The 13749-nt window shown below is 46.9% G+C and overlaps 1 protein-coding gene across 3 annotated transcripts in view; it reads right to left on the reverse strand.

The window, feature by feature from the left end:
* Tsp26A (Tetraspanin 26A) overlaps positions 1 to 13627 on the reverse strand; it is a 58792-nt gene extending 45165 nt beyond the window's left edge. The window contains exons 1-2 of one of the 3 annotated variants that reach the window (XM_065448074.1): positions 13442 to 13627; positions 2781 to 2975 (exon numbers count right to left, since the gene is read on the reverse strand). In XM_065448074.1, the coding sequence (XP_065304146.1) occupies positions 2781 to 2975; positions 13442 to 13570 (324 nt within the window). In that variant the 5' untranslated portion in view covers positions 13571 to 13627. Of the gene's footprint in view, positions 1 to 2780; positions 2992 to 13441 lie in introns of all 3 variants that reach the window. The other 2 variants (XM_065448075.1, XM_065448076.1) reach the window with 2 other exon arrangements.
* Positions 13628 to 13749: the final 122 nt, after the last annotated feature.

The raw sequence follows: 13749 nt of genomic DNA on the forward strand, positions 1-13749 counted from the left end.
ATATCTCACTGTGCCTTCATTCGTTTAGAACCAGGTAAAATTCTCCTTGCGATTTATTTCGAACACAAAGCAACAATAAAATTGATGATTGTGGCCAACGGAGGATGCAACAGCAACACACTACGGCGCTCAACACAGGCAGTCACTGATCTTACTATAGCGCAAAGACAACAGCGCATGGCTAAATGCTTCTGTACATTGTGAAAAAATGCAGATCAACATTTTCGACTGTGCTACAACTGTGAAAATAACGGTATTTAAAGATGCGCACGCTGTACCCACACAACTAAGCTCGTAATGCTAGCAAACAAGTGCAGCTACCTAGACTATCTGTAATTCAGCCAGTGCCTGCTAGGCAACGACTGATCGATCTCGCAGCCAACACACACTGCTAAACAATCTCGCATGGCAACCTGGGGCTGGCACTCTGCACAGCATCCCTAGGCATTCTTAGCAGCAGGCACTCTAATGAGATGGAAGGCCAGCTAACTTCCTTGCACCTCCAACAAGAAGTGAGCTAGATTCATATTTACACTGCTTTTGCCTTGATGAAATCCTTAAACACTGGTGCCAGCTAGGTGCATGCATGAATAATAGAGCACTTGGTATGCTTATGACATCCTAAAATCTTAGCTGACCCTTAGCTGGTTTCCTAAAAAAAGTGTCATAAGCTTTTTTGGCATGTGAACTTTGTAACACACAGCTAGCACCTACATATATTTTTTTCAAACCATTCTCTCCAGTGTGACCAATGACAGTATGAAAAGAAATTTCTAATCAAGTAATTACTCTAGTGGACTGCTAAAAGCAATTGCACACAATTCATAAATAGCATCGATAGTTCTACTGCACAGCTATGGCCAAAAGAACAGAGCCGGACAGGATCAACAAGTACATAAGCTCTGGGGTAAACAGTGTGCCAACAGCTAAGGAAGTAAAGCACAAGTGAGAAGAGCTTTAGTTTCGGATGTGTACTGAGGATACCCAGGCAATGTGATCTGTGTAAACTTTTATATTTGTTATTAACAAAAATGATTTCACAAATTAAGGCAACTGATGCAACATTATGCTTACAGTGGCCAATCTCCACCAATTTCACTAATCCTGTTATATTCTCTCTAGGTGAAATTTGAGAGAACTTGTTCATCACAGCTTTACCATTTGCTACCTGACAGTTCACTATAGTGTACAATGCAAAACATTCCTCGTAGTTCATGGAGCCCTTGAACTTGCTAGAACTATTCACTGGCACTATGTAAAATATGCATGACAAAGGGAAGGAGCGAGGGTGGGTGGGAGAAAAGAAGCAGCATGCGTTTTTGTTTATGTTTGCCCTGAGCACACATTTTTTGTGGGATACATACGCACTTTATGATTCATTATAATCAGACACAGCACATGAGCACCAGCAAGCTAGGCACAGCACAGACTTAGCAATAGTGTGTTTAGATCACAGTGACTTTTTCAGCCATTTTGCTTTTACAGAGTAATACCCCTGTCACACGGGCACCCGCGAACTCCGTTGAGCATAAAACTCCCTAACGGAGATTGATGGCAATGGAGTTGCGGCCGTGCTACACGGCACAGTACGAGCTTTCGACGGGCGCCACACGGGGTAGAAACGGCGCTGCTGCGCTTACTTCCGCGTGCAACTGTTCACGTATACGGTCGTCGTTAAAGTAAGCTATGTGTATTTTTTTAACGCAGTACGTAATAACATAAAATCACAGCGAGAAACTTTGCGGCACGTTACCGCAAGACTTTTGTTTTCCAAGCATGGCGAAGTTGAAAGCGATGCTGGCCACACTGCGCGTTTGCTTTCGTGCGTGGGCAGCGCGGGTCACATTGTTTGGCCGGTGGGCTTCGAGTTGTGATGCCGCTGTGTAATCGTGCATGTCTGTGTGTTGGCGATGATAATGCGCCGGGATCGCTCATGATGCGTGTCACTCCGAGAATTTACCCGTGCGGCTTGAACGACACCACGTGCGGCTCTCGCGTGCATATAAAAACAAACGAAATGGCGGAACGACGTTTCCCGATGTGGCGTGGCGAAGTATTGGTGTAGAGGGTACAGTCACTGATGCCCTTAAAAACAAATTAAACTTCCATTATGTGGCATATATCTCAAGGCAAAAAAAAAATAATAGCGCTAAAACTTATAAATTAACCAGTTACGACGATTTTACTAGCGTGGTTTCTCTGCGGAACTGTAGCTACCTGGGAACGAGAGTACTCCATCCAACCGTAATGGTCATTGCCGAACTCCCTTTCCCCAAATTCTCCATTTAACTTCCTTGGCGCAAGGGAGACCGTGTGACAGGGAGCACAACTCCATTGGCTTAAAGACGAAGGAGTTCAATGGAGTTTGCGGGTGCCCGTGTGACAGGGGTATTAGCCTGCTTCAGGACGTTTGAATAAACTTGTGGAAAGCAAGTAGGCCTATTTAGCACCTTGCATTGTCATAAAATGGCAGTGCAGGTACGATCACATTTCTGCCTTGTATGCATTTTTTTTTTCTTCAATTTTGCAGTGCCAATGCCTTCAAAACAATTTTGTGAACACAATATATTTCGGAAAGCTTGGTACAAAATTTGCAAAATTGTACAACAAGCCTAAGTGCGTGAACCTTATAACAAATTCGGGAGAATTCGCAGGTATGTATATACAAAATTTTTGCTCATACACATATACGCACATAGACGCAGTGCACTCGTCAAAAGTGCATGTAAATGAACTACCCCATAAAAATATTCCAGGGAAAGTAGAAAAGGGTTTCTTACAGCAGCGAGCAGGCAGGTATTTTCTCTCAGGGCACCGACGCAGCCAGTGAAACCAATAATAAAGGTGATGCCTCCAATGACAATCAGCACAAAGGCAGGGTCCAGTGCAATGTTAGTAAGTCGACTCAGGTTGTTGAAAATGTCCTTCTCAGTCCAGGCCCAAACACCAACAACCATGATGCTTAAGCCCATTAGCTGCAATGAGCAAGCACTATGAAACAACACACACAAGAGTAGTTTGCCCTCGTAAATACAGTCAAAAGAGCACAAAGTATTTTGCATACAAAGCACTCCCTCCATTATTGCACAGGCAGCTAAAACAATCATTGACTACCACAGTCACACTTGATAGAGAATGGCAACTTCCTAGTGTCTGTTCAAAACTTGAGTAATTGAGTGGTCTATATGACAAATTGCCAATGCTACGCAGCAGGTTTAGCCATTCATCAACACAAATGGAACACTTTCAAAAGCAATTGTGTCCCAAAACAATTCGAAACTGCTCACATGACCAGTAGAATATTGCGACTACAGGGTTTGTACAGAACATTAGACTCAATATGCAAAGACAATTCAAGGACTTCAAGGATGCCAAAGCTCAAATTCAAGGAGGGGAAACAAACCTTATTCATACACATACACTGGAGAAGAGTCTAATCTCCTTAGCTCCAATTTCTTGCTGCTAAGCAGCTGCCGAGTTCGACACATACTTCAAGCTTTTCAGGTGGGTTTTCAAGTTTACTTTCCCATTGTAACAATGTCGATCACCTTCTAGCATGATGGTTAGCAGTTTGCAGCTTCAGTCTAAGATATTCATTGATAGTTCATCTAAGATAGTGAACCAGACAGCCAGGCCGACACTTGCCCCTGCCAAAGCACAGAACAACTTCATCGTCGTTCTTGCGGCCGCTTGTCTCTCGAATATCTCCCGATAATATTGTAATACTACCCCCCGGCGGCAAAAGTGCCGTCACTGTGCTGTTAAATATCCAAGGCACGTGGACAGTTGTAGGGCTTGAATCGGGCAACATGGACAATGTCACTGGTTGTCACAGTGGAGGACGTAGTGGGCGTGGCTAGAACAATTTCATAGTTGACATCGGTCACTTGGCGGAGCCGGCGATATGGGCCTGTATAACAGGAAAGCAGTTTCTCACAAAGGCCAACTTTACGCGAAGGTGACCAAAGCAACACAAGGGTGCCAGGCACAAAATGGACATCATGGTGACGGAGGTCATAGCGTAACTTCTGTTTGTCTTGAGACACTTGTAGACGAACGTGCGCAAGTTGACGAGCATGGTCAGCACGGGCAATTGCATCACGGGCATAAGCGCTAGTTGAAGCTGTGGTGGACGGAAGCACAGTGTCTAGTAGTAGCTTCGGTTCTCTGCCATACAAGAGGTAAAATGGGGAAAAGCCAGCAGTTTCGAGACGGGAAGAGTTGTATGCAAAGGCAATGTAAGGTAGAGCCAGGTCCCAGTTACGGTGGTCATCTGAAACATATTTTGATAGCATGTCTGTAAGGGTGCAGTTCAAACGCTCAGTGAGGCCGTTCGTTTAATCGTGGTAGGAGGTGATAAATTTATGCTGTATGGAGCAGGCCCGCATGATGTTGTCAATGACTTTGGCCAAAAACGTACGGCCACGGTCTGTTAGCAATTGACGTGGAGCACCATGCATCAAAATGATATCATGTAGAAGGAAGTCCGCAACATCAGTTGCGCAAGTGGTCAGAAGAGCGCGAGTTACGGTGTAGCGGGTCGCATAGTCAGCCGCGACTGCAACCCACTTGTTTCCTGATGTAGATCCCAGAAATGGGCCGAGAAGGTCTAAGCCAACACGATGGAAGGGCTCGGCAGGGATGTCGAGCGGCTGCAGGTAACCAGAAGCTGGGAAGGCTTCTTGCGTCGTTGGCAAAGTTCACAAGCGGTGACGTCCCATCGTACAGAACGGGCAAGGCCCGGCCAGAAAAAACGGCGACGTACATGGTCATAGGTTCGAGATACGCCGAGGTGTCCTGCCGTATGTGTGTCGTGAAGCTCTTGTAGAACGGTTGAGCGGAGGTGTTTAGGTATTGTTGAATTCCAATGGCGGAGTCGGAGCAAGTTTTCTCCTCGTTTCGGAGCAAGTTTGTTCCGTTGACAGAGTGAGGGCGGCAGTAAGGTGTTCCAATGAGAGAGTCGGAGTGGATTCAGAGCGGGAGTCACTCCGTGGAGCAGAAAAAGATGCTCCGCCAAAATCGGCGGGGTGGACCGGAACTCTGCATGACGTATTTCCTTTACCACGTTTGTCTGCTGGGAGGCGCCACCGGTCACGACTCGCGAGGAAGCAAAAACTGCTGCACGCTTGGCGATATATCCATTCCGCACGTTAAAAAAAAAACAACAGATGAACGGCGCTGAAAAGACAAGTGACCGGTGTGGCGATGCTGGGAGCAAACAGCGGAAGTAAACGACAACACGCAAGGTATCCTGGGTAACGCGGCAATAGAAGTTCCGCTTCCGCCTTGCTCCGGCGGCACAGGTTGTGTTCCAGTCGCGGATTTGGAGACGTTGCTCTACGCCAGAGTCGAGTGCTCGCTCGCGGAGTCCGTCGGCTGCTCCGACTCCGCCATTGGAATTCAACATATGACAAGTAGGAACTCAGAGCTGTCCGGATGAAGGTTACGACGGTACAGAGTACCGTCGCGGAGGACGAAGAGGTGTAGAGTGGCATCGGCCGGAGAGTGTTTAAAACGGTCGATGAGTGCTCTGATGTAGGAGTCGCGACGTTGCTCATCGGCGAAATGAAGCAGCTGTGATACAGAGGATACGCAAGCAGCACTGGTAATATTGGTAGAGTCAGGGTCGTCAACAGGGTAACGCGACAAACTGTCAGCGTCTTGGTGCAGGCGGCCAGACTTGTGGACTACGGAATATGAAAATTCTTGTAGCCTCAAAGCCCATCGACCAAGCCGGCCTGTAGGATCTTTTAGCGATGAGAGCCAGCAGAGAGCATGACGGTCAGTGACTACGAAAAAAGGGCGACCACAAAGATAAGGACGTAACTTCGCAACCGCCCAGACAACAGCAAGGCATTCTCGTTACGTAATGGAATAGTTGTGCTCCGATGGTGCTAGGAGGTAGCTCGCATAAGCAATAACGCGATCCCGGCCATGATGACGCTGGGCTAAGACGGCACTTACGCCATGACCGCTAGCATCTGTACGCAATTCTGTAGGGGCATCAGGGTTGAAGTGGGCGAGAATGGGTGGTGAGGTTAGAAGAGTGACGAGACGAGAGAAGGCGACGACTTCTGAAGTCCCCCATGAGAATTGTACGCCTTTCTTCAAAAGATTAGCGACGGGTCTAGCAACTGTCACAAAATCTGGAACAAAACAACGAAAGTATGAGCATAGTACTACAAAACTTCGGACGTCTGCGGCTGTCTTTGGAACCGGAAAGTCTTGGACAGCGTGAGTTTTGTCGGGATCAGGCTGTACTCCGGAAGCGTCAACGAGATGGCCCAGAAGAGTAATTTGACGGTGGCCAAAACGACATTTGGACAAGTTAAGCTGCAACTTCGCCTTTTGAAATACATCCAAGTATAGTTGTTAGACGCTCAAGATGAGTGTCGAGCGTTGGCAAGACGACGATGACGTCATCAAGGTAGCAGAGGCACGTGGACCATTTGAAACCTTGGAGCAAGGAGTCCATCATACGCTCAAAGGTGGCAGGGGCGTTGCATAATCCACACAGCATTACTTTAAATTGGTATAGGCCATCAGGCATGATAAATGCGGTATTTTCTCTGTCCATATCATCAACAGCAATCTGCCAGTATCCAGAACGAAGATCAATAGAAAAGAAATAGGTGGAACTGTGGAGGCAGTCAAGGGCATCGTCTAGACGTGGGAGCGGGTAGACATCCTTCTTAGTAATGTTGTTCAGATGACGGTAACATGAAGGCAGTCAAGGGCATCGTCTACACATCAGAGCGGGTAGACATCCTTCTTAGTAATGTTGTTCAGATGACGGTATCGTCGTTCTCGCGGCGGCTCATCTCTTGAGTATTTCCCGACAATATTGTTATAGAAGACAACATTGACTTGGCCCGGCAGTGGTGTGGCGTGGACACTGACAGCCCCCCTCCGTATCCAGACGAGTTGCTGAGGTGTCCTACGCTGGATAATGATATCACGGAGTAAGAAGTCCACAAATTCGGTCGTGCAGCTGGTCGGAAGAGCACAGGTGATCACAAATCGCATTGCATAGTCTGTAGCGACGGCAACCCATTTGGTTCCCGAGACAGACAGAAGAAACGGGCCAAGTCGAGGCCAATGTGATGAAACAGCTCATATGGAATGCCGAGAGGCTGAAGATGGCCAGCAGGTGGGAGTAGCAGCTTTTTCCAGCACTGACAGAGGTCACAAAAGGCCACGTAATGACGCACCGAGCGGGATATGCCTGGCCAGTAGAACTGACAGCATGCACAATTGTTTGTGTGCGAAATGCTGAGGTGCCCCACTGTTTATGCATCATGAAGCTGGGCCAGAACAGCCGAGCGGAGGTGTGCTGAAATCGCAAGTAAGAGGTCAGGACCATCACAAAGCAAACTGCAACGATGTAAAGTGTCATGATCAAGAAGTACAAAGAGGCGGAGAGAGTCATCAGGAGCCTGGGAAATGAGACAGTCAACAATCTTGTGTAGGACCAGGTTACGGCATTGCTCAGCAGCAATGTTGAAGAGTTCAGAGATAGCAAGCACACAAAGACCATAGTCTATTGGCGCAGGTTCTGGTTGGTCGACGGGGTACCAGGAAAGGCAGTTGGCATACCGATACAAACAGCCGGAGTTGTAGATGACTGTATATGAGTACTCTTGAAGCCGTAATGCCCAGCGTCCAACGAGACTTAGATCTTTGAGCAAAGACAGCCAGCAGAGAGCGTGATGGTCAGTGACGACGGTAGACAGCCTACCATACAGATAAGGGTGAAATTTTGCCGCGGCCAAAACAAGAGCGAGGCACTCTCTGTAATTGAATAATTCTGCTCAGTGGCAGAAAGAAGGTGACTGGCATACGCAATGACAGTCCTGACCACGTTGACATTGAGCCAGAATGGCACCGATGCCATGGCCACCGACATCTGTATGGACTTTCATGGGAGCAGATCAAAGTGAGCCAGCAGAGGCAGCATGGTGAGCAGAGCAATGAGCTACGAAAAGGCAGATGCTTGAGCAGGATCCCAGGTAGAGAGAAAATTTTTTTTTTAGCAGGCATGTAAGAGGCCATGCTATCTCTGTAGTCTTTCACAAAGCAACAAAAGTAAGAGCAAAGGCCAGAAAAACAAGCAGACCTCTTGTGAAGAACAAGGCATTGGAAAGTTGGCAACAGCGCATACTTGGGCAGGGTCAGGTCGGATGCTGGCCGCATCAAGAAGATGGCCAAGTACGGTGATGTCTCGGCATCCGAAACGGCATTTGTAGGAGTTTATTTGAAGCTGGGTGTTGCAAAACAGCTGCAAAAAGCCAATAGTTGTTGTAGATGACTGGGGAATGGAGGCGAAAAAATTACAATGCTGTCAAGGTAACATAAGCAAGTAGACCACTTGAACCCGTGAAGGAGGGAGTCCATTCGTTCAAGTGTTACTCGGGCATTACAGAGAACAAAGGGCATAACCTAGAGCCCATCGGGCGTAATGAAAGTCGTCTTTCCGCGATCTTGCTTGTCAATGGCAATTTGTAAATAGCCGGACCGAAGATGGATAGAAGAAAAGTACCTTGCACCATGCAAAGAGTCTAGTGCATTGTCTATTCGTGACAAGGGGTAGACGTCCTTTTTTTGTAATCTTGTTCAGCTGCTGATAGTAGATACAGAACCGCCAGATGTCTTTTTCTGACAAGCACCACAGGGGATGCCCAAGGACTCGCAGATAGTTCAATGATGTCCTTAGCATTTTCTCAACTTCTGTATGAATGAGACTGCGTTCGGATGCAGACATTTGGTAAGGGTGCCTATGAATGGGACTAGCATCTCCAGTATCAATGCGATGGGTTACATATGATGTCTGGCCAAGATGAGGCAAAGAAAAATCAAAAACATTGCGGTAAGATGCTAACAAGCTTCGGACTGTGAAGGAGACAGGTCAGGGGCAATCATACCGTCAAGAAGGTCATCAAGCATAATACTCCTGTCCGGGCTTGCAGGTGACGACTGTGGAGCACTGATAGTCAGGGCCAGACAGTCGCGTGTGTCTAAAGGTGAAATGCTGACCAATGTGATGCCTTTGGGAAGAAATTGTGGGGTGCATCCAAAGTTGAGAATAGGTAAACATGCCCAGTTCTCCGCAACAGTCATAACAGAGTGAGGGAGTGCAACACACCACATCAAAAGAGCATGGAGAGAAGGGGAGATCACATAGTCACCATCACAAACAGGGGGCTCCAAGGTCAAAGTGACATGTCGCGGTAGCTGGTCGCAGGCAAACGAACTTAACGACACAAATGCGGTGACAACTCAGTTTTGAGGTCAGGTACAGAAGGAAGTTTCAACTGTAGAAGGCCAGATGAGCAGTCAATGAGGGCAGAATGGGCGCTCAGGAAGTGATGGCTAAGGATGACGTCATGGGGACACTATTGTAGAACGCCAATAGAACTGAGATCTGGTGGTCAGCGAAGCTCAAACATGCAGTGCAAATGCCGTCGATGGAAGTTGTACCGCCGTAAGCAATGCGAATGACAGGCGACGTGGCAGGTGCAAGAACCTTGCATAGATCAGAAAGTAGAGTGCTCATGACAGATAGTTGTGCCCCCATGTCAATGAGGGCCAAAACAGGCGCGCCATCCACTTCTACGTTATGAAGGTTTTGTCGGGTACCAGGGTCAACAGAGGATTTCTGGGTCGGATGGCCAATGCAGCATCACCTCTGGGAACCGCACTGGTCAGTTTTCCCAAATTGGACGACCAGGGTATAGTGATGGCGTGCAACGGGGCAGCAGAGAGAGAGAATGCGGGTTCTGCAGGGATGGCGAGCGGTCACAGCGTAGAGTCGGGGGAGGAACATCAGGGTAAGGTGGGTCAAAGAGAGCATGTAATGAAGAGGGCCGACTGTCTTCCGGGCAGTAAGTATACGTGGCACAAGGTGATGACTGCCGGCGATAGCGACAATGGCGGGAAATGTGGACTATCCCATTGCAGGTGAAGTTTCCTGTCCTGTTGTCACTCATGAGTCACTGGTTTGAATCGTTGTTTCCAAGTTAGGTCGACTGTTGGGAAGGAGGTCGAAAGAAGTTGCTGACCGCAAGGCAACTTGCAGCACAGAAGGGATGAATACCTCCATTTGCCAACTCTTCATGCACGACGGCTTGGATCAATGATACTGCTGGGCGGGACTCGTAAGAATGGGCCTGAGGAACAGATGGAGATGCTGCCTCTATCTCACACCGCACAAGACGCGGCAAGCTTTCAGTACCAGGCAGCTGGACCTCCTCACACGTTGAGGCAACGGCGGTGTTAGGGAGCCATTTTTATGAACTCTTTATAAAAATGTCATCCATGGTCGAGCAGTCCTTATATATCACTAAATTAAAGGTGCCACAGGGAATGCCTTTAGGTATGTGGCTGTCAGCTTCAGGCATTTTGTCAACCCACCGACTTAGAGCTAACACGTTCTGAATGTACACGACATATGGTTCAGTTGATCTTTGGGTGCGGCACGGAAGTTCTTTCTTAGAGGCTCACTGGCACCTAACTGGCTTCCCCAACAGCTCCTGTAGTTTTTAATTACAGGTATCCCAACTTGTCAGTTCCTCCTCGTGTGTTTGGAACCAAACACGGGCCATTCCCTTGAAGTAGGAGATAACATTGACCAACAGTATGGTTGGGTCCCACCGGTTGTTTTGCTATCTCGCTCATATTCGGTTAACTAGTCTTCGACATTCATGGAGTCGGTGCTGGAGATGGTACCAGGGTCTCGGAGTTGGGCCAGGACAACTAATGTTGTGGGAGCCGAGGCTGGGCCCTCTGGCTGCTCAGTTGACATGGTCGCATGACCCAAAAGATGCCCACTGCAAAGCTCCATTGTGTCCTTCGGATATACCCCATGCATCCACGAAAGACGTTATGGGGAGATGTCAAAAAGGGTTTACGTACAATACTTACACAGTGGCAGCGAGTGGCACCATAAAAACAAAGATGACGAGCCGGGGCACAGCTCTCGTATGCTATGCAACATCGTTGTCCACAGGACCCCCCCCCCCCCCCCCCCCAGGCGGCTCATAACAATATATTACGTCAGTGGTCACAATCATAGTGAGCTCTTAAGTCAGCCAGAGCACTAGTTCACTTCTTTCAGTCTATGGAGCTGTGAGATTGGCTGTGATAATGACGTGTGCAGCCTCAATTTTATGCGCCAATTTTTGTTTCAACACTCACATTTCTTTCTTGCTATCTCTTTAAATCTCTTTTCCCCGTTGTAGGATAGCAAAGTGGGCTCGTTCTGGTTAACCTTACTGCCTTTCCTTTATTTTATTTCCCGTCTCTCTTTCCAAGCTTGATTCCAGGTCTCTGAAGCAAGAGCACAAAATGCATTGGTATATCTTGTCTCAATACTACGCTACGTGCTACCTGTGTCTACAAGCTTGTCATAACACTTCCATCGTCCATTACAGGAATGACAGAGACTTGGCCTGTGATGTGGCCTGCAATCAAGCTACATCCTGATATGAATTCAATAGCACATTGAAATTCTACGTTATCTGACCAGCTTATCTCCAATGCTGCAGCAGAAGCTGTGATGGGCATCTTGGGTTACATACATGCAGTCACATGCAGGGTATCTGTATGAATGTGATGGCATCAATGTATTTCAGCAATTAAAATGTTACGTTTAATGCCATGTGCCCTGGTCATCACAAGCCTATGATGTGTGTGACGGCCTAATTAGCTTCCCATACACCACCATAACAGCAAATAAATGAGTGAAGTCAATCACATTGATTTAAAATGCGAACAGGAAGAAACAAATAGTACAATTTTAACATCTAATTACTTGAAATTGCAATGTGCAGCTATGCCATATTCTGGCACTAAAGGTACTCTAGCCCCAACACTAAGACCCTGTAGAACATAGCACACAATGTCAAATGAGAACTGAACCTTAGGGTTTGATCTCATGTTCACTTTTCATTCCAGTACGAGACATTATGCTAGCATTGTTAATAGTAACTTATTACAACACAGACATGTACAGTGCTCAGTAATTCACACGCGATACTGGGAACGCATGGCGGCTGGAGCATTTTGCGCCACTGGAGAGTGCTGGGTGATCTCCGGGGAGCCAAATGCAGTCACAATGCATCCTAGGGGCTCTAGCTTTCATCGAATGCCACAGTGCCTAGGCTCGGTGTCCCCAGCACCCAACCGTAAAAAGTGCTGAAAGCCGTGCGCTCCAAGTATCGCATTTCAATCGTTAAACACTGTGTGCTGCACTCATTTTTAAGCATGTTCATTACACAATACAAACAATAACTTATCTACATACACATTAATATAAAGGTTATGCCAGTCACCTCTGTAGCAAGGTGTGGCAGTGAATCAATTTCTCTAAACTGCAATGTGCAGCCCACTGTGCTCAAGAAAGCAGCTGGGAGAATATTTGTTCATCAGTATCTGACAAGAAAAATAAGAAATTATTATGCAACAGATTTTAGAAGACCTTTGTGCTTTGCAACTTTATTTTACTCCATTAGAACATTACTTCCAACAAGCCTTTATTACCGTAACAATAACACTGAGCGAAATGCCATCCTTAATAATCATACAGTTTCTACAAATTTTCTTGGCAGAAATAAGGAGACAGTGTGCATGAGCTTATCATAAGGGTTTTTCTTCCACCACGGGAATAGTGGTGGTGGAGGAACAACCCTTATGACAAGTTGTCGCATCATTGCAGGTCATATCATACTCTAGTTTCTATAATCAGAATGAACACAGAAACATATGCGAATTTGCTTGGCGCGCAAAATTTACGAGCTATAAACTGTCGAGGCACCTATTTAAAGTAGTATAGTTCCTGCGTTTCCTCACTAAGAACAAGATTCCCTTTGACAGGAGCAAATGCAGGCAATGTAATAATTTTATTGCTGCGTGTACTGCTCTCACAATCCATATCCATGGTGCGCCAGACCAATGGCCAGACTTGTTTTAAAGGGAAACGACACCGATGCGCATTTCCGGAGCGGAACAGTTCGCAACTTTTACTTCAAGCATTCGTCGAAGAAGGTGCGGTTACTGGATGACGAGCTCCAACAGATAAAGAAGAAAGGGTGGTAGCGCATACATAACTACAGAGGTACTCACGAAAATTGCGCAAATTGGGCAAGCGGTTTTTGTTTCGGTTAATTTTAACAGTCACATCTGTCATCTAGGCCTGATAAGTTTTATTATCATGCAAGCGAGACACCAGTCTAAAGAGCGAGCGTTGCACAGTCCTAGGCCTACCATAAGGCGTGCACTGTTTGCTGACTCAAAGGCGCAACATTAACGATCTCCAGGAAGAAGTATTCAATCAAGCGTCTTACAGACCAGCAGAAAGAAGGGCCCGTCCAGCAAAGAGGTTATGAGACTGCAAAGTTCGCTTTAGAAGGGAATACAGCAAAGACAGGTTGTCAGTTACACTCACCCAAAAAATCACATTGAAGCCGAAGATGAGATACTTGAGGCAACAACTAATTTCACTTTTGTCGCGCCTATGTTTCCGCACGGGCATTCTGTTCCCATAGCGTTCAACTTCCTCCCCATACGGAGCCATCTTGTCAACTAAGTTCGTTCCTTCTTTCCATTCCTGTTCCTTCTCGCCCTCTTATTCTCTCCCACCTCGACCGCAGCAACTGATTGTGTTTGTTTGGTTTGTTGGCTTCCATCGGCATACAATCAAACACTATAAGTTTTTCAAGCTATCACAAAATGAGTGTGTTGTGTTTATTTTAT

The sequence above is a fragment of the Dermacentor albipictus genome, chromosome 1, assembly GCF_038994185.2.
Source record: "Dermacentor albipictus isolate Rhodes 1998 colony chromosome 1, USDA_Dalb.pri_finalv2, whole genome shotgun sequence".
Lineage (NCBI taxonomy): Eukaryota > Metazoa > Arthropoda > Arachnida > Ixodida > Ixodidae > Dermacentor > Dermacentor albipictus.